The sequence below is a fragment of the Phasianus colchicus genome, chromosome 1 (genome assembly GCF_987193195.1).
Source record: "Phasianus colchicus chromosome 1, bPhaCol1.hap1.1, whole genome shotgun sequence".
Lineage (NCBI taxonomy): Eukaryota > Metazoa > Chordata > Aves > Galliformes > Phasianidae > Phasianus > Phasianus colchicus.
Window position 1 is genome coordinate 13,420,583 of NC_143436.1, and position 19,815 is coordinate 13,440,397.

The following is a 19,815-nucleotide window of genomic DNA, read 5'->3' on the forward strand; positions in this document are numbered from 1 at the left end:
GCACGTGTGAATTCAGGAGAAAATTTCATCTTCATTGATGTATAGAGGAACACGTTAAAAAAAAAAGTCTGATTGACAAAGATTAAATATTACTGAGTAATATTTTCTGAGTTGGAAAAATATCAAAGCCAAGTATACGTGGGTTCTGATATCATAAAGTTATGTAAAGAATTTTACAGTGATGTAACAAGGAGTTCCTTTTTCTGCCTGAATTGCTTAGAAGGACCAAGAAAAATGCTGCTGACACAGTGTCATGTTAAGAAACATCAACTCCTTTTACTTCCAAATCAGATAGTTGATACGTTATTATCCTGCAAAAAAAAATACCGACTAAGCAAAGCAAATTTTATGAGTGACTTACAGTCTAGAAGGAAATGCAGGAAAAAAGCTTAAGAAAGAGGGACTAGAAGAAACAGTGATGAGAGGAAATTATTGGGAAAAAGCAGACAAAATAATGTTTTATAAAAGAATGGGAAGGAGAAAAGAAAGGAAATGCTTCAAATAGACAAGCAAACTAAAACTGCTCTTTAATAGCAGTGTAATAGAAGGCACAAAAAATAGAGTAAATCAGTATGAGAAGAGTAACAGGTGATACACTAAAGTGAGGAGGAAGCTAAGAAAAGAGAAAGTTCAGTGGAAATGAAAGAAACATAAGGAAATACATAGTTTTTTACCAGACTATATAGAGTGCTAATTTCCTGCCCCCAGAATAATGTTAAATACATCATAAATTATTTGCAGCAATCTTCACACTTAGAAAAGTCTTATCCTACTCCCTCTGTTAGGATCAGTCCAAATATATCATACATGCATTTTCTGCAAGAAAGTTTGGAATTCTTATGATCAATGTGTTCATACAGACCTCTAACTTGAATGTTTTGTGCTGCGACTTATCTTGTTCCAAGGACTCATAAATCATATTCAGCTGTAGCTCCATCTTCTTCAGATGTCTCAGTTCTTTATCCTTCTCTACTTGTATGTCAGTGAGAGTTTCCTGTTGTTGTTTTTTCTTAAAGATTCGTTCCTTTAACGCATGGTTCAGAGAGTCTCTATATAGATAAACAGAATTTCAGAGACAGGTAATTTGAGCAAGACGTGTTTGCATCGGGCACAATCATTTTAATGGGGTTTGAGTACAATGTAATTATCTCCAAGCAGTAAGACAAAATCATGAAGTGCTGCCATCAGCCACCCCACAATTAGCCGGTAACAATTTTGCGGCTTTAAGAAATGATAATATTCCTAATTATGTCAATGAGGGCTCACAACCTGTTCTAAATCTGCTAGAGTCTGTAGAAGATGAATTATTATAGGAAGAAGACACAGTTTTTTAGTATGTTTGCATGGTCATGTACCTCAAATATTTCAATTCACAGTGCCGCTATCCTTTAACATAAAACTTCAAAAGCAAAAGCATTTGTGCTGAGAATATGACCATGACTATACCTGTACTTCTTCCTCTGGAGTCATTTGAAGCTTGTGATTGACCTAACAGCTCATTTTACTTTACCAAGTACATATAAGATCAAAATTTCAAAGAGAATATGAAAGGTATGAGTGGCCAATTCCCACTGAAATTATGGAGTGTGGGGCAGAAATCTATGACTCTCATCTGAAAATGAGAATGCTGAACTTTTTTTGCTCAGTTTGCTTTCTGTGGGCTACACAGAGAAAAAGATATTTTCACTGGAGGGAGAACCATTTTCCCTTTCAGAGCAAAATGCAGAGCTTCACTCTCCCAGGACTTTATCAAACATTTCTACTTCTTGATGTTCTTTTCTGAGCCAGATCCCAGAGACCAGCATTTTATAGAAACATTCCGGAAGACAAAACCAACCCTGATATTTCTGGTCCATCATGGTTGCCGTGTAGAACTTGAAAACATAAGCAATGCAATACAAAAAGAGATGTTTCAGAACAAGGTGCTCCCTCACACTACACGCTTACATCTACTGCTCTCACCTCTCTACCAGGATCGCCAGTTCCTTTTCTCTGCCAATTTCTAGCAATCTTGTCAAAGCTGCACATTCTTGTTCTTGGCTTTCCAGCAAAGCTCGTTTTCCATCCAATTCCTTCATTACATCTTTTCTTTCTTTCAAGATATTTTCTGTCCCTATGTCAATGTCTTTCAGGGTACTGCTTAACTCCTGCATTTGGTTATGAAGGTCTTCATTTTTCTTCTCTGCATCGCTGTGGAAATGTGTTAAAAAAGAGTAGAGGTTGACATTGCTATATCTGTATTTAAATGACAAAATTTAGGTTGTCAGTGTTCACGGAAGCACAAAATTATTTCAAAGCCACAGCTCTCTACTCAATATGTACAATAGCAAGCTACAGACAGTGAAAATCTTCACATTCCAAGACAGTTCTGCATCAAACTACAAATGACCGTGGGGATCTTAGCACCAGGACAGTGTTAAAAAATGGTAACGGAGCTCTGTCAGCATCACTGGATACAGGGTTGTGATGCTTCCAGCCGTCATTTCCAAGGCTGGAAGCTCTGAGTTTGTTCTGTGACCCATCTGAGGTAGAAGGACTCATTTAAATACTCCATTAATAATCTACTCAGTGCACTCACACTTTAAAAAACTGCTTTTTTGTAACACAATAGGGAAAACTTCTTGTATGCACAATAGCAGAGTCACATTAAGCATTAAGCAGAGTACTGAGGAAAAAATAAAAGAAAACTATCACAGAGATTTTAAAATTGAGAAATTTAACATAGTCTTTATTTCTGACAGGGACTGCAGGCAGGCAACACAAAGCCTTCTGTGTATCCCTGTGTGCTAGCAGGGCAGGTGTGCTCTGTTCAGCTGGATGGGCACTTGGCTTCCAGCAGCTGGGAGCAACCAGGCTGACACTGCAGGTACCAGATAGATTTTACACATGCAGAAAGCAGCACATCGTGCACTGATGGAGGAAAAAACAGCCACGGAAACAGAGAAAGAAAAGGCTGCTGGCTGGCTTGCTTTCCCAGCTGAAATATTTGACAGAGTTCACACTGGGAGCTTATAGTAAACCACCTCTGCCTGACAAAGCGCTGTGTATGCATGGAGGGAAAATGCTTGTTTCCTTTGGGTCAGACCTCCACCTGTGTGAAAACTGCTGCAGTTTCACTGAGGCCAATGTAAATAAACTTATGTGCACTCACTGAGATCGAGAACATGTAAGGCTAATTGCTACATTACACACTATACATAACAGCTCAACTTATTAACCACTGAAAATTTACTAAGCAGATCTGATATAAGTTACTGTAGTGCAGTAGGATGGTTAAATAATTATCTAAGTTTTGTTCTCAATTTTTCTTTTTTTGTGCTTAAATTATATACAAAGGTAGAATAGTTTGGGTTGAATAGACCCTAAAGATTATCTTATTCCAGCCCCTTGACATGGACAGGGACATCTTCCAAGAGATGAAAGTATTTAAATGGAAAGTATTTCACTGCGAAACATTTTTTAGAAGGGTGCATTGATTTTGAGTGGATTATCAACACTGCTTTAAATTATGATCCTAATTTTAATCAACAGCTACTCTCTAATGCCCGTGTAACAAATGGATGAAAATAAGGAATACATATATACATATATTTATTTTATTTATTAAAAGCATACATTTTTTTCTGATTTATCTTCTCAGCTTCCTTTCTAAGTTGCACTGGAACACCAAGGATCTTAACTAATTCATCCTAGCAACAAAAGACAAAGGTTAGGTTCATAGCCTCACAATCTTGGGTGATTTAACAGAATTAATACTCATACAGAACTGCTGTGAAACTTGGCAAGAAACGTATTTTGAAATTATTTGAGCTTATCTCAGTGAACTGTAGCTGCTGCTTTTAAAAATAATTACTGTGTTCTTTACCATGTCATTACGTCTGAAAAACAAGATTCACACTTGGATGCAATTAATATGTCTGCATATGTCATCTATATCATGAAAAGGAAAGCTGCAAAGACCTGAGTGCATTTTTAAAAATTCTCTGGACAAATCTGTACTAAATTGGATGTGTTAGAGGAGCCTTACAATAACACAATGTAGCAAACATGACATTCTGGAAAGTACTTTTAATCAAAACCATGGCTACTATTATTTCCTATAGGAGTAACAGTGAATTTGGGACAGCAGTATATCTCATGCTTATTGGAAAATGATGAAATCCACACTGTAATGCCATTAAATGCATTTTAATGGCAGCATCCAGTAGATTCACTGCATCCTTAGACAAAAGCAGGCACCCACACACACATACATGCACAAACACAAAGATATGTGCATAATTAATTTTCTGTTACTTTTAAACTATCCTGGAGCTCCAAAAGCTTTTCCATTTCTTTCTTATCCATTAACATCAGCTTCTGCTTGGATAAAATGTCTTCTTTCATTGTGTTAACTTCTGCTTTCCTTTGGATTACTTCTTTGTGGAGCTCATCACAATCTTCTTTCATTTTTTTAATTTTCTTATCTGCTTCCTTCAAAAATGAAGTAGGAGATGAGATTCTTCCCTTTACATTTTTTGATGTTTCAGATATTACAGAATTCACTGACACTGAATGATGCTACCATTTTTTACAACAAGGTATGAAATATGATCTTTTCTTCTATTGATAATTAGCACAATTTTATTTCCAACAAATATGCATGTGTTCATCAGAATTTGACTGCAAAAGTATTTTGCATACTCACATCCTATAACTTGTAGCTATCTTTACATTACCCATTTGCTGCATACTGTACAAAAATACTTAGTAAACTTAGAAATATTCAGATCTTTTATGAACCAAATAAGCACTGCTTCCCCTACAATCATCAGACCTGAATCATTTACTATTATCTCTCCTATAAAATCAAGCTATTTATCTTTCTGTGTAAGTTAAAGAACTTTATAGCCATGCACTGTGAAAATATTTTCAGAGATGTTTTGGTATATTAGCAGATGGAACAGAAAACATGGCTTTTCTCACATTTCATACTTACACCTTGCTTTGGAATTCTTTCATGTTCTTTTTCCAGAAGTCTTTTCTCTTCTTGCAAACTGCAGGAGAATCAAAGCAGAGCTAGATGTATTAGTAATATGCCAAACAAGGAACAAGTACTGAAGCCTTGACTAACACATATGGTGGTGAGCAATCATCAGGGACAGCTTAAGGGTGGTCAGATGTAAACCAAGATTGCTGTCTGCTAACTGGAAGATAGGTCATACACAAGCAGCGTTTTTTATAGTTCACATCTAATCGTTTGATCTGGACTTTCTTAGTCTTACCACCTCCTGTAGGGTTGCTTTTTGTGCCTCCTTCACCCCTGTGCTAACACTAACAAAGTTAGAGGATCAGAAACATGCTACACCCACAGGTCCTCTCTGCTGCAGATCACAACACTTCAACATGGAGCTGAGGAAAAGGAAAGAGTAGGCACAGAATGTATATCCACAAAGAGATCACATGTCAATGAAAGCAGCTGGGGGTATGAGACTTTCTTCCTTTGATTGTTCACATTCACACTGTAAACAGCTGAAAATAAAGTTCCTCATATCTAAAATGGGCTCCTGTGACAAAATATTCCTGAAAAGTGACCAGGAATGTAGACTAAGGATATAGTAGCAAACTAAACTGAATAGCCAAGGTGATCATAGAATCATAGAATGGCCTGGGTTGAAAAGGGCCTTAAAGATCATCCATGTCCAACACTATTGCAATTTCATGTCTGACAACAGAGACAGATGATGAAGGAGAGCAGAAGGAGGAAAGGAAATACAGGAGAGCTCTGGGTGTGTTTTTAGCCATGTTGCCCTGAGAAAGTTGAAGGTGTCCAACAAAAATGGAGCTGAGTAAGCAAGCATGTTAGACTTAAAACAGGAGCTTCTGTTGGCAGATATGTAAAAACTGCCGAATATCACAAAGTAGGCTTGGAATTAGTGAAGGAGTACATCAGTACAACCCCAGTGCATGCAATGAACAACTCTGAACCTAAATGAGGCATATGGTCTACAGCAGCTTGCATGTTAGCAAAACCAACTTGAGCTTTAGTCATTGTAGCACTGGCAGGGGAATTAGTAAGCAGGTTCTCTCAATGCAATTAGTATTTGTGATGACACTTTTTGAGTCTCAAGCTATAAATGAGTAATGATTACAAGTAAGGAGCAGGTGAAACAGAATTCTTTGTCCCAGATATACAAAAGAATCCACTTTGAGCAATAAATCTGTGTTTTGTTCCTCCAACATGAGGATGTGCTGGTCAGTTCTCCTGGAGACTCGGGGTTGTCTGCAAGAATCTGCTATCTCTCTTTAAATAAAGGGAGTATTAACAGAGGCAGACAGGCTTTCATGAAATAGTTGTGTCACTTGGAGGTGTAAATTGTGGCAAGAGAACCCTGGAGCAGCCTTGACTGCACAGTGCAGGTAGATATTACAGTTGTTCTGAATGTGGATCACACTGAAGAGAAGCCACCCATCAATATTTCTTTGACACCTTCCAGGGGCAGCTTCAGCCTTTGCAAGGCAGTAGTTTGCTTTTCAGGTGATAGCAATGGTGGGGAGAGATCAGCTGACTGGTGGCTTCCTCCTCATGGAGAATCCTTTGGATCTCTTGTTCAATTCTTTATCAGTGTTCTGGGGTTTTTGTTGTTGTTGTTGTTGTTGTTGTTTTTCAAATAACTGGTTTCTTATCTCAAACAAAAGGAGCAAAACTTATATGCATAAGCCCCAGATAAAGACTTCAATCAGTCAAGGGAATAAAACAGTTAAAAGAGAACTGAGCTGACAGTGTTGCAATTCAAATGTTCATGAAGAACAAGCTCTGACTCAGATGAAGAGCAAAGAGGAAATAAAGACACAAGTAGAACTTTTTATTTACAGTACATACGTATATTTGTTTGCACAGACAGCAAGAATACCTCCATGGGAACTGCTATGTCTGAAAACTGATCTGAATGCCAGAGTGAATGAGTGTAGGACAAGTTTTTCAAAGAAAACTAATTTTAGATCAATCTTCCCCCCAAAAATGATAAAAATATTTATAAAGGAAAGTTCTATTTCAAAATTGAGAAACTGCACAGACAAAGGTTGCAGACAGACTCAGGCATATCTTGCAGTGTACGGTGCAAGTATAACTGAGCAGACAGAAACATCAGGCGGTTTCTTTGCTGCAGTGGGTTTGGGAGTTACTGCTTTTATGTCCCACTGGTTATAGATAACAAGGGATCAAACTGTGATGAAAATTGAGCTACTTCGATTTGGTGATGGAATATTTGTTCCTGTGTGCTATGCCTCCGACCTACAGCTGAGGCCTACATTGAAATGCTGTGCTGGTCAAACTCAATATTTCCACCTACTGACAGGTTTTCTGAGTGTATTAATAAGTTAACGGTGACAATTTGTATTCCCAGCATGTTTGGGCAGGGTTCCTAGCAGGACTCCTTGGGACTGGCATAATCACACTAATTGTAATGAATGTTCACTGTGCACAAATACCCACAACTGTGTGACTGCCACAGAACCTGATTAAATAAGTCCTGCTCAAATGGATTAAAGAGGTACTGCAGTGGTCGTCACCAGTCTGCACTGTGCCCTCTTTTATATCGTGCCAGACAATCAAAAGAACAATCCAAAAAATCAGGAGGAGAACACAGTTGACCCTGTTTTGCTTTTGTCACATTCTTCACTCATGAGGACAGATTCCTGTGGAGCCATTCCAACCTCACAACAAAGACTCTGCCATCCATCAAAAGTAAAATGATTTGAACACCTCGTTTTCTGTGACATAAACAAGGGCAACAAAACACTGCAAACACCAAGTGAAATTGCCAAAGGAGCTGGCATGCTGACTTCTTTTACACAGAAAACAGTGAAGGGATAAAAAGAAAATGGGGGCAGAAGGAAGAGGGTAAAAAGAATAGAAAAATGAAGAGGGGAAATATTATTTTTGAATGTTATCATGTGATAATTTCAAAAAATGTGAACATTTAGAGAATTTACTACATTAGTTTTGCATACTTAACATTCACTTTTGCGGATTGTTTTTTACTTTTTTTTTGCTAAAATTCGTATTTTCTCCCTGACATTGTTAGTTTTTTGGCAAAACACTATTTTAGTTTCTGAAAATTGTTTCCATTGGATACCCTTCAGAAAAACTGCCTTTAAAAATTGCATTTAAAGTTTAAAATGAATGTTTCAAGTCTGGACTTAAGTTAGGTGCTAAAACAAAACTCTTTCTATGCACTCAGTGAGTGCTATTGGTGTGATTTATCTTACCCATGTGAGGATATGGTTTCATGAATTGTTATGACTCAGTTTAATAGATTACCACCAATAAATATTGAGCATTTCGAATCTCCATTCTTCTCCTCAGCTCTTGGCCACAGAACCCTCAAGGCAGCTCCAGGGTTCCTAAGAAACTACTCTGTGAGCCAACATAAGTCATTAAAACAGCTAAAAATCACCAAATCAGACTTTTTATGTATTTTTCTCTTTTAGTGAGTTAAACTGGCTCTCAGAGTTGAAGTGACTTATGGGCATGGACTCGGGCAATGGAAGGGGAGAGGAGCATACACCTGGGAGCAGGAAAGGAGTGTTTGCGAGTATTTCTTACCTTCTACTTATTTTTGTGAAGTTCAATAGCAGTACCGTGCACTTAAAGCTACCATGGATGCAGATGTAATGAGTTAAAAAAAAAAAAAAAAAAAGCATGTGGAAAATTGGACTGTTAATGAAAATACATTCCAGACTTTTCCCTCAGAGATGTCTACAGCTGCGAACTGCCGCAGAAATAAAATAAAATTGTCAGAGAGATTAAGAAATGTAGTGGTAGTTGTCAACAGAGGTCCATTTCAGTTCCTCAGCAGGCAAAAGAGCCAGAACATTCTCAACGTCATGAATCCCAACACATGAATCCCAAGGAAGTGAACTCTTTCAGCTACTCTTACACATGGTTGGTACTGCTGAGGTACCACAGAAAGTGCTCAGCACTTCACAACCACAAACCTCCCAATTAGTGACCACAAGAAGATACCAGAGCTGACAAGTTGCCAGCATGGCATTCCTATAAGGCTCTTAATGTTCTTTAGTTTGTACGCACTGGAGAATGCAGTCACAAGATGAGCTGGTATCAACTTCAAACTGTAATCTAATTTTATTTATTAATTGTAATTCTTTACTAGATAAACTATGGATAAAAACTTTTTCTTTTTTAATTGCTCAGTGACTAATACTGAAATAATTGCAAGCATTGAAGTAATTTTCCATACTTGTAATGCTTGTACAAGGACAAAATCTGTTTTGCAATCCTGATTTGCCTGCAATAGCACAAAGGACTTGAGTGAGTAGCCATTTTGTGAGCTGGGTAACTGGCTATGAGGGCTGTAGGTTAGACTGGGGCTTTGGGAGAAAATTGTTTTCAAGAATCAGGCACCCTTAACCACACAGACTCTAGATATAAATAATTTAATTTTAAATTAATTGCTTACTTTTTAAAGTTTAGGTCATATATTCATTTATATGACAAATTCATTATTTATCAGTAAGGAGCAATAATTGGTGCTATGGCCTAATAAAGCAAAGCAGCACTTCCTTGTTTTACCTCAAAAGCCAGTGCTCACGTGGGCACTAAAATGAAATTTTTCTTTAAGACAGAACCCATCTTTGCTGATCATATCAATCCTTTTTCAGTCTATATTCTTACTGAGGCACTTCCAAACAAGAAGTAATTAAAACAAATTGCCACCTTCGGATGTTGAAAAATGTATCTGATCTGGAAAAAAAAATGTTTACAGAGGCGAGAAGACAGGAAATGAAAGATGGAAGTGAGAACACAGAACACTAAGGAACATAGACAAAATATTCAAGCGACAAAAAACCCCCAAAGAGCTGTGCTATATCACTATCACTCTTCAAGAGAAAAAGAAGGGATTACAGAAACAAGGAAGTGGAAGGTCTGCAGAGGCTCTCATTTGCTTCCATCTAAGCAGGCAAGATCTTACTTGAGACTCCTAAGATAAAAATAAAGCAATAGATAAGAGACATGGATTCCCTTCAGAGGCTTTTCTCCTTCACGTTCCATTCAAGAAGGTAAATAAGCAGTATGTTTCTTTTCAGGCTAAACAGCCATTAGTCATAATTCCCGAAATTTTGTTATAAGTGCCAAGCACAGCTGGGACTGTTATATTAACACAGTTGGACAACAAGGGAAACTGTGCTCCAGGGAGATCGATGGCCGAGAGAGGTCGGACCATGAGATGAGATTCTATCCTGAGAAATGAAGGGAACCAAGCAGACACCTAACACCTTAAGATGACTCTAAGACACCTTACAGTATCTTTGGTGAGGTTTGCCCCCAGGCTGTGACACTGCTCATGCAAACCTGCATGTCAGACAGTATAATTTTATCACGTGGAGAACACCATCAGGCACAGAGTTCTTCATTTTACATCAATGCTTTTCTTAGAGAACCTGCTACTCACTAATCTATTCTGCAACCTCGGTTTCATTTATTTTACTTGCACCAACACATTCCTTCTTTACAAACATATTCACATCTGCTATTTCTTTTTCTCCATAGCTTGTTTCTCGTTTCCACATCTACATTCATTTATTCATTCCTCACATTGATATGTTGCTCTTCCAGTCCTATTCATTCTACCCTTCTTTAGCAAAAAAATCCCTCTCATCTCTGGCAAGTTAGTGTATTCTCTCCCAGAACGCAAATCCACAGGTACCTGAGGCATGTTCACCTCACACCAACCCCACAGCAGGCACAAGACCTGCTGAATAAGGAATATTTTAAAAACCTGTGGCTCTCCACTTTAGAATGTGGATAAATGAGGGGAAATGCAGCAGAGATCCATCAGACCATTCTGCAGCGGTGAAGATGAATAGGGGTCCAGATGTTTGGCCACATCCAGTACAACTACCGGCATGAAATGAAGCTGCTAGGAGTCAAAACAGATGAGTTAGGATTGAAACAGATAAGTGGTGGAAGTGCTTGTGGAGTTAATCTGCGGAACTCATTGCCCAGAGTGTTGCAATGCCAGAAGTTTATACTGGCTTAGGAGGAGACAGGAAAACTTGAAGGATCAGCTGAGGATTCCTAAATAAAGAGGAATGCATTTGGCTCGTGAAATCTCTGTCTCACAAATGGATGGCTGCTGTGCTTTTGGTTGCTCTTTAGGTACTGCGCCATATGGACTTTGGGTCAGACTGTACAGCTGGGTTTGATCTCATGCAAAGCATAAGACCACAGAGAGAAATCATAGAATCACAGAATCATAGAATGGCCTGGGTTGAAAAGGACCACAATGATCATCTAGTTTCAACCCCCCTGCTATGTGCAGGGTCACCAACCACCAGACCAGGCTGCCCAGAGCCACATCCAGCCTGCCCCAGGGATGGGGCATCCACAACCTCTTTGAGAACCTGTTCCAGTGTGTCACCAAGCTTCTTATAAAAAATAACATTTTTCACACTATTGCTGACCCTAACCATATATATTTTTAATTGACGCTATAAGATTTTAAATTCATATTTAAGGATCAATGAAGCAAATGTTCAAGGGTAGTTGAATATCTAAATTGTGCTTCTGCAGGACATAAAGATCTTCCTTTGACTAAAGGTAAAAAATAGAGTATGAGTAGATATCCCCTAATCGTACAAAACCCACCATTTCTTTGGAAATGTAATACGAATTAATGAGAAATCTTTGTAATGCATGAGGGGAAATGGGTCAAAAAGCATGAAATTTTGAACAGTGTGTTTCTGGACTGTTTGTAAATTTCAATACATTCTGTATTTAATAATTATTTCAGGAAATCTCATGATGCTTAGTTATCTCATAGCAAATATAATTTTTTCCAGATGATTTCTCTATTTCTCCCACTCCCAGTTTGCTTCCTTCTCAAGTTTCCCTCTTCAAGAAAACATTTGGCTCTTCAAAAAATATCAAGGAAGAACTGCCAGAAAAATCTACTCCATGCAGCTCATACTGTGCTCCTGATTTCCTTGTAGAAGATTAGTTTTAACTGCTGAGTTGCTGACATTACTTATCTAGCTTTATGTGCCAACTGAAGTATTGCTGGCTTGAAGATGGGTAAAAATAGCAAACATCCCACAAAGTGAAAATACAAGCTCATCTCCATAGGTACGTATTTTTAAAAGTACAATAGTGTCGTTTGTAATTTTGCTGTAGAAGCACCAAGTACAATACACTGATGTATAAATGATTCAGTACAGTATCGTGTAATAAATTTTTATAAAGTTTTCAAGTATTCACATCTTTCACAGCAAATTTCTCATTTCTGAGATGTGAGAGTATAGAAATGCTTTTCCTACTTTAAATAACTAAATTGAAAATCCTGAATAAAATGTGTTTTTGATGTTAAAATTAGCGTTGAGTCTATTTATGACATTGTTTCCATAAAATCCTAGTCACCAGGGCTCTGAGATACTTTAGCCATTAGTAATGAAGATGTCCTTAGTAATGAAGTTGTCCTAGACTAGAATTGGTGCTGAAAGTTTTGCCTCTCTAAACATTAATGGTACAATATGATAAAACTGAAGTTGTATTTCAGAGGATACCTTCTAAAATAAAAATTATCTACAAACCACACACAGGAGTAATTTTATTAATCACTGACATGTTGTCACTAGGCAAGTTTGTTGCCATTTGCTTAAAAATAGCTGTCAAGAAAGAGATCCATGTAATGTGGAGAGGAAACTGAATTACATTCTGTTATTGTCTTTTTAGAAAAAGTATGATAAAACAAGCAGAGATTTGATTGTTATCACCTACCATTTTATCCTGAACTGAATTTCATGCTCTCTTTCTTTAATAGCGTTGTACTCATTTTGGCAATTAAGAAGCTGTTGCCTTATTCGGCAGACTTCACTAGAAGATTCTTCAGGGAACTGTTCTGCTTTTTCCAGTTCATGCTGCTGTTGTTCCAGGTCTACACTAAGACGTTTGGCTTCCTGCAACAGCTGGATCTCAGATTCCTGTAAACTACATTAAGTAGAAAAACTTAGATCTAAGCAATAGGAAGCACAAGCATTACATTTACATTCTTTACATTTCTGTAGTATATAAAGCAATGCTTTGGAGATGAGACTGGATTAAGTCACGTGCAATCTGGTTGGATCTCATGGCTGACTGATCAAACAGGAGGTTGGACCAGAGACCTCCTGAGGTCAGTGCAAACCTGTGTTGTTCTGTGGTCTCATGAGAACAGTGAGTCTTGTTGAAAGGGGATTTTCTGCATCTAATCTCATTTAATTTTAACCAGATGAAAGATGGTCACTTAGTCCAAGTTATTCATCTAGAACCTCCTAGAATCAGTGAAGAGACAGCAATTCTTTCTATCCCAAAGGGTGTGTGGTATCAGGTAGTGGTTCAACTCATAGGTTACATGGAAAGCATTCTGAATAACTGAAATACTCTGGAGGGATGAGCAACATTTTACTTCTTAACTTCAGTAACTACACAGTGTGCAGAAAAGGACAGAAGTGAAAATCTGGAACCTTTGTTTCCTGGCAGGAGAAAAATGCACTTTTTTTCCTACATGACCAGCAGTGACAATAGACAAGCATGACGATGAAAAACAGAATTAAGGCTAAATCCTAAACAATTAAATTCAGTAGTAAAAGTCCCATTCACAGAGAATAAATGCACCCCTTTCAGCACCAGTTACTGTCTTAAGAATGTAAGAAAGGGATTTGATCTACAATACAAAATGTTTTGTCATATCAGTGTGCTGACCAGTATCAGGGCAGTATTCACCAGTACAGGGCCCAGCTGGGCTGTACAACGCCTGAATGTTCTTAGCTAATGGCTGGACATGTACCCAGTGCTGAGCCATGTGTTGCTGTAGCTGGAGTGTTACCAGCAGCTGAAGCAGCTCACCTGATGATCTCAGGCTGCAGCTACATTTGTGGACTTCTCTGGAAACATATTAGTGGAACTGATGGATTATCTGAAATCACCTGTGCCACCTGTGTCTGGCTTCATGGAAACAACAAATTGTAATATTCTGTCAGTGCTAAGAGACTGGTACTCACACTATGCTTACGAGCCTGCATGATGATAGCCAAATAATGTATCTTAAGAGCTGTTATTAAAATACACTGTAATTATGGAAGAGTCTTGTTGAACTGCAGCATGAAAATTCTTATACATTGTTTGATAGACTGACTTAGTCTTCTTGCTATTGCTATCACTGTACATGCCTTCTCAATATTATTAAATTTTAAGCTTTATACAGTGGCATGCTACAGTTAGAAGTAATGAGGAAGAATAAAGAACTCAATCACTTCGCCTTAATTAATTAAAAAAATATGTAACTTACTATTTTTAAAAATTTATTATCTCCTATACTGAGAATCTCTATACCAAATTCTAGCTCAAAGATGACAACTGTGAGTACATTACAAGCTAAGTAACAACAAAGTTACATCACACCAAAGAACAGAACTAGGATGGTAACTGTAAAACATAAAATACACAACTACCTACATGGTACGAACATGGCTGAAATAACAAAGAAGGAAGAGTTTTGTTTTGTGTAACATTTCTAGTTAAATAACCACTTCCTTTTTTAGAACAGAAAATAAGAAAACCACAGAGAAACAGGATACAAGAGTGTGTCTTTATCATGAACTTCATGCTTTGATGTATTTATATAATAATATTTCAAGGCAAAATTAGTTTGAGGTATCTATGCAAGATCCTAAATAATGCTTAGCTCTTAAATAATTCAAAATAATGCAACTGATTTGGGGAGAAAATATAATTGGATGCAATAATACACACTCGTTTATAAAAGTGTTCTTACATTAAACATAAATTAAACATTAAAGTGACTAACAATTTCATATAGACTTAAGAAGATAGGATTCCAAATCCGTCAATGAACTATAATTACTTTCTTACAGCTTGTTGTGTGAGAATATTCATATCTGGTTCCTCACTGGGCTTTGGGCATCCTGATCTAGGGGGGAATGTCCTGGCCCATGGCAGGAGAGCTGGACTTGATGATCTCTAAAGGTCCCTTCCTACCCAAAGCATTCTATGATTCTATCATTTTGTGCAGCTCACAGTGAAGCCACACGTCTGTTTGCCCAAAGAGGTTTTCTAGGATGAAATATGAGGTAAGGTACTTATGCTACAGGTGCAGCCTCACTGCAAAGCAGATGGGTGAGACAGCAGCAGAAAGGGAAGGCAGCCTGTTTGCAGAATTTCAGTAGTGCAGCAGACTTTCAGCAACATGTAACAGCCTGACTCGGTGTGTCAAGGATCTTGTCTGCAGGGTGACATCTCTCAACATTTCAGAATACCAAATTAAGTAAAACTGAAACCAAGAAATAATGAAGTATTAACCACTAAGGAAAGGACCACAGTATGCCCTAACCAGTGTGTACTCCATCAGCAGCCTTAAAACGATCTGCACACTTATTAATTTCACTCATCACATTAGACAGACCTGCGTTATATACCAAGAGATCACTTGCAATAGTTTGACAGAACTGTCACAGGGATCTACACTCTTCATGGTGCATAAATCTCAGGTTGTTCCCTCTGAGATAGATGTATGTAAAATTGTATTCATAAAATCATTGAACCACAGAATATCCTGAGTTGGAAGGGGCCTTCAAGGATCGTTTAGTACAACTCCTGGATCACCTAAAATTCAAACCCAGTGTCTGAGAGCACTGTCCAAACTCTTCTTAAACTCCAACAGCTTGGAGCCATGGCCACTGCCCTGGGGTGCCTTTTCCAAGCCTATCTCCCTCTGCTGAAGAATTTCTTCCTAAGTTTCTTAGTTATCATTTCCTGGTAATTAATGATAGGAGTCACAGTAATGGTATGAAGTAGGAGAGTGTCAGGTTGGACATTAGGAAAACCTTCTTTACTGTGAGACTGGACAAGCAATAGAACAGGTTTCTTAGAGAGGTGGATGATGTCTCATGCCTGTCAGTGTTTAGGAGGCATCTGGATAATATCCTCATTAACTTCTGGTTAGCCCCTAAGAGTTGGACCAGATGATCTCTGAAGGTCCTTTCCACTGAACTATTCTACTCTAGTCTAGTCTAGTCTAGCCCAGTCTAATATTCAGTCTGAACTTCCCCTAGGTTATACCAGTGACTAAAAGAAAGAACTACACTCAGTTTGAAGACTTTCTCACCCAGCATCACTTCTTTCTCCATTAACTCCAAATCCACATCATATGTTTAGCTCTGAGCATCAGCCTTGGAGCCTCTACAGCATTGAACTGGTTTAGAAGTGCTGCTTTAAATGTTGTATCTCCAAAATATTTGATGTGCACTGATCTGAATAAAGTCAAATGACTTTTTACATAGCCAAAGCCTTATTCTAGCTTCCCATTTTATTAGGATGAAGCTATAAGACTTTTAACTTTAAAATCCTGTGTTTTCAGGATCAAATATATTAGTCACAAAGACTATTGCGAATATTGGAGTCCTGCCACTCTATTCAGCCCAGTAACACAGTACTATCTGTTCTTCCTTCTATTCAAGGAAGTGCTCAAGCCTGGCACACAACTACAACCACAATCCCTTCTCTTGTCTCACCAGAGCAGGGCAGACTCACGGCTACCACACCTAACATCAGACTTTGAAGCTTCAGGATATACTTAGGAAACTGTAAATATTGTACCTTCTCACAGTTTCATGCAGCAGGGTGTACTTTGCCTTCAGCTCAGCTACTCTGGAGCCAGTAAGTTTTCCAGCAGAAAATAGCTAGGGAAGAGAAACAGACAGTTATGAAATCTGCTAAGCACTAATATTTTCATTATGCTTAATTTTTATAGCCATAACTAACTCCTGTAATTTAAAGAGGTTTTGGTTATGAAAAAAAAAGCAGCTTGGCTCAAGCTAGACTACGCCAGGCCACAGAACACACTGCCTTTTTATCCATGCAGACCTTCAGCAAACTCCAAGAGCAAACCGTTCCTCTAACCCAAAGCTACAAAAGCCATGTATCTGAGCTGCAGCTTAGACATCTTGTGAAGATTCTTCAGGTGTCTTCAGGGCAGTAATTTGGCCCAGTGAACCAATGCTTAATGTAAATAAGAAATAGAATACGGGCCCAATTTTGCCAATGGGAGAAACCACAGCAGCAATGCAATGCCACATGATCTGGCTCTATTGAAGTTGTATTGAGTTCATGGAGGCCATAGTCAGCCTTTTGGGGCAGCAAGTCAAATACGCAATTTCCTGGAAATCTGCCAAAATTTTGGTGCAGATCTTCTGAAACAAGAAACAAATCTTAGTTGTCTTCTGACACAGCACCAGGAGAAGAAACCCAAAAGTACTTATTTCCTTTAGTCCTTCAGGCCCACAGAGAAGTGCCTTTTCCCAACGTGAGCTAAGGACCATTTAAGAGACTCATATGTGGCCTTTTCTATAGATGCCTTTTTCTTGAATACCCAAGAGAAATTGTCCAGAATTAGTCCTACAGTTAGGAAGTAGACATCATGTGAATGCACCGGAGGAAGCAAATATTGTGTTGATAGATGTTTGATTTATTTATTTATTTAAGATTTGCTGTGAAATATTTCAGGATAACGAGGACAATCATTATTTTATGTAGCCCTGAGAAAAGGAAAGAAGATCTAATCTGGTTTTCATTTCTTTGCATGTGATTAAAGATAAGCAACTCTCAAATATTTATTTTGGCATCTTTTTCAAGCTAAAGATGCTGTTTACTTGAGTTCACAGTACTGATTAACTCTTCTGTGAGAAAGAAAGTATTTCCTCGACTCTACTCTCATTAGCCTCGTGAAAGTATTGTTGTTCTAATTAGGTATTATCTCTTTATTGTCCTTTTCTCGTGTACATGTCATCCATACGTCTGAGTTCCATTTTTTCTCCCCACTTAGCTTCTCACTGTGGACATAGGTCATGAACATCTCAGAAATAAACTTACTTGTCCTTGAGTCTGTGTTTTCTCCTTTATATGCATTAGTTTTCTACATGTCTTACACTTAATTTCACAGTTCAGTTCAGAGGTAAGTACTCTGTTCCAAAACATTCCTACACTGTGTGTAATCTTGAAAACTCTATGAGACAGGCTGTATGGATAGCATAACCATCATGTCAAAATGGGGCAATGCTTGTGGAAACTATCATCTCCATACAGTTCTCATTACCATCTCTTTACCTGGGATCCAAAGATTTATTACTGAAGCCCAGTGAATTGTTATCTCCAAAATTCTTTGGAAGGAAGAAGGGAAAGAAAGTAAGGAAAGAGAGAACAGCTTGAGGAGAAAAATATTTGTAGAAGAAGAGAAGAAGAGCGAGAGTTAATTGCAAAAATATTTATCTGGTGATAAATGCAGAAAAACTGCAGAAAAATTATCTGGTGATAAAACCAGATGAGGGATGATGCTGCTAAAATATTGATACATACTTCCTTCAAGGTTTCTTTTCCCACAGCTGTGACAGTGTATGATGTGTGAATGAAGTGAACTTCAGAAACTATGCTAGCTGAATCAGTGGTTATTCCCAAAAATTCACTGAATGCCCAGAAAGGTGATAGCATTGACTGTTTTCCTTACACATTTCTATAATGATGATAAAAAACATTGTAATTAGTAATAAAAATTAGTAATAAAAATTAAGGTTTAGACTGGGATAACAATAGGTACTTTCTTGGACCTGGAACTACTGTTGTGCATAGTAATGGGAAGATGAGTAACAGCTTTCTGCAAATGATGCTGAAGATATCTGTAGACAGAAAGAAAGAAAGTATAGCAGACAGGATCCATGCTGTTTGCCATCAGATGGCCAAGATGTAAGCAGTTTTGCAGCTGGAATGACTTTTCTTCCTAGAATCTAGAATGGAAATAGGGCCAATAAATTGTCCCTTTATTTGCTGGAAAGGCTACTAACAACCCTGAAGCAAATCATAAATCACATAAATCATGTGGTCATAAACATACTCCAGCTTAATGTCAGCATCATGAGGCAACAATGAAAGGCTGAGGTGAAAATATATTATTTTTTATATATACTGCATAATCATGAAAGACATACACGTTATACTTAACTGTTGTCGTGGGATATGGAAAGAAGTATAAAATAGCTGCAAAACAGCAGATTATTTCTGTCAGCTGTAGGTGGATGCCACTGGCATAACCAAGGATGAGCTAAGTTCTAAAATATGAATGTACATGTTGAAACCCAAACATAAGTATGGACACAGTCATGAAAGACAGTACAGTCACCTTGAACATAAATACTTGTCTTTTGGGCCAATCATAGTGATCTTAACTATGCTTTTAACTGCTTGAGGATATGTTTTTCACTGTGTTTCCTGCAATTAATGTGTGATGGCAAAGTCACGTGTTTATTACCTTGCTAGTCTGACTGAACATCTGTGATTCTTTCTTCAGAAACTCATGACAAATGATATAAAATGATGACTAATTCAAACAACTGGTTTCATTCAAACACCAGGAAATAGAAAGAAAGAAAGAAGAGATAATGCCTACATGTATACAACACTCACCTAAATTTAGTCTTCATTATAGACATAGATATATATCTATATGATAAATATAGATATAGGATTTACTATAGAGTTATAGGAGTAGCACATAGACATAGATATATATCTATATGATAAATATATATATAGGATTTACTATTGAGTTATAGGCATAGCACAAAGCCAAATTACCTTCATTTAAGCACAGGAATTTTAGGATGTGACCTGGTGTCAACTAACTATTCACCAAGTTACCAAACTATTCACTCCCATCAAACTGTTTTCTCTTTCTCAGGAAAGTATTTTCCCTGCTAAATCTCCTCATT

The 19,815-nt window shown here is 37.7% G+C and overlaps 1 protein-coding gene across 4 annotated transcripts in view; it reads right to left on the reverse strand.

Moving 5' to 3' along the window:
- CCDC146 (coiled-coil domain containing 146) overlaps window positions 1–19,815 on the reverse strand; it is a 69,398-nt gene that overhangs the window by 18,984 nt on the left and 30,599 nt on the right. For 3 of the 4 annotated variants that reach the window (XM_031593772.2, XM_031593609.2, XM_090135543.1), the window contains 7 exons: window positions 16,655–16,737; window positions 12,779–12,988; window positions 4,979–5,036; window positions 4,297–4,473; window positions 3,616–3,689; window positions 1,963–2,190; window positions 863–1,049 (listed from right to left, as the gene is read on the reverse strand). In XM_031593772.2, the coding sequence (XP_031449632.2) occupies window positions 863–1,049; window positions 1,963–2,190; window positions 3,616–3,689; window positions 4,297–4,473; window positions 4,979–5,036; window positions 12,779–12,988; window positions 16,655–16,737 (1,017 nt within the window). The remainder of the gene's footprint in view (window positions 1–862; window positions 1,050–1,962; window positions 2,191–3,615; window positions 3,690–4,296; window positions 4,474–4,978; window positions 5,037–12,778; window positions 12,989–16,654; window positions 16,738–19,815) is intronic. The other variant, XM_031593856.2, reaches the window with a different exon arrangement.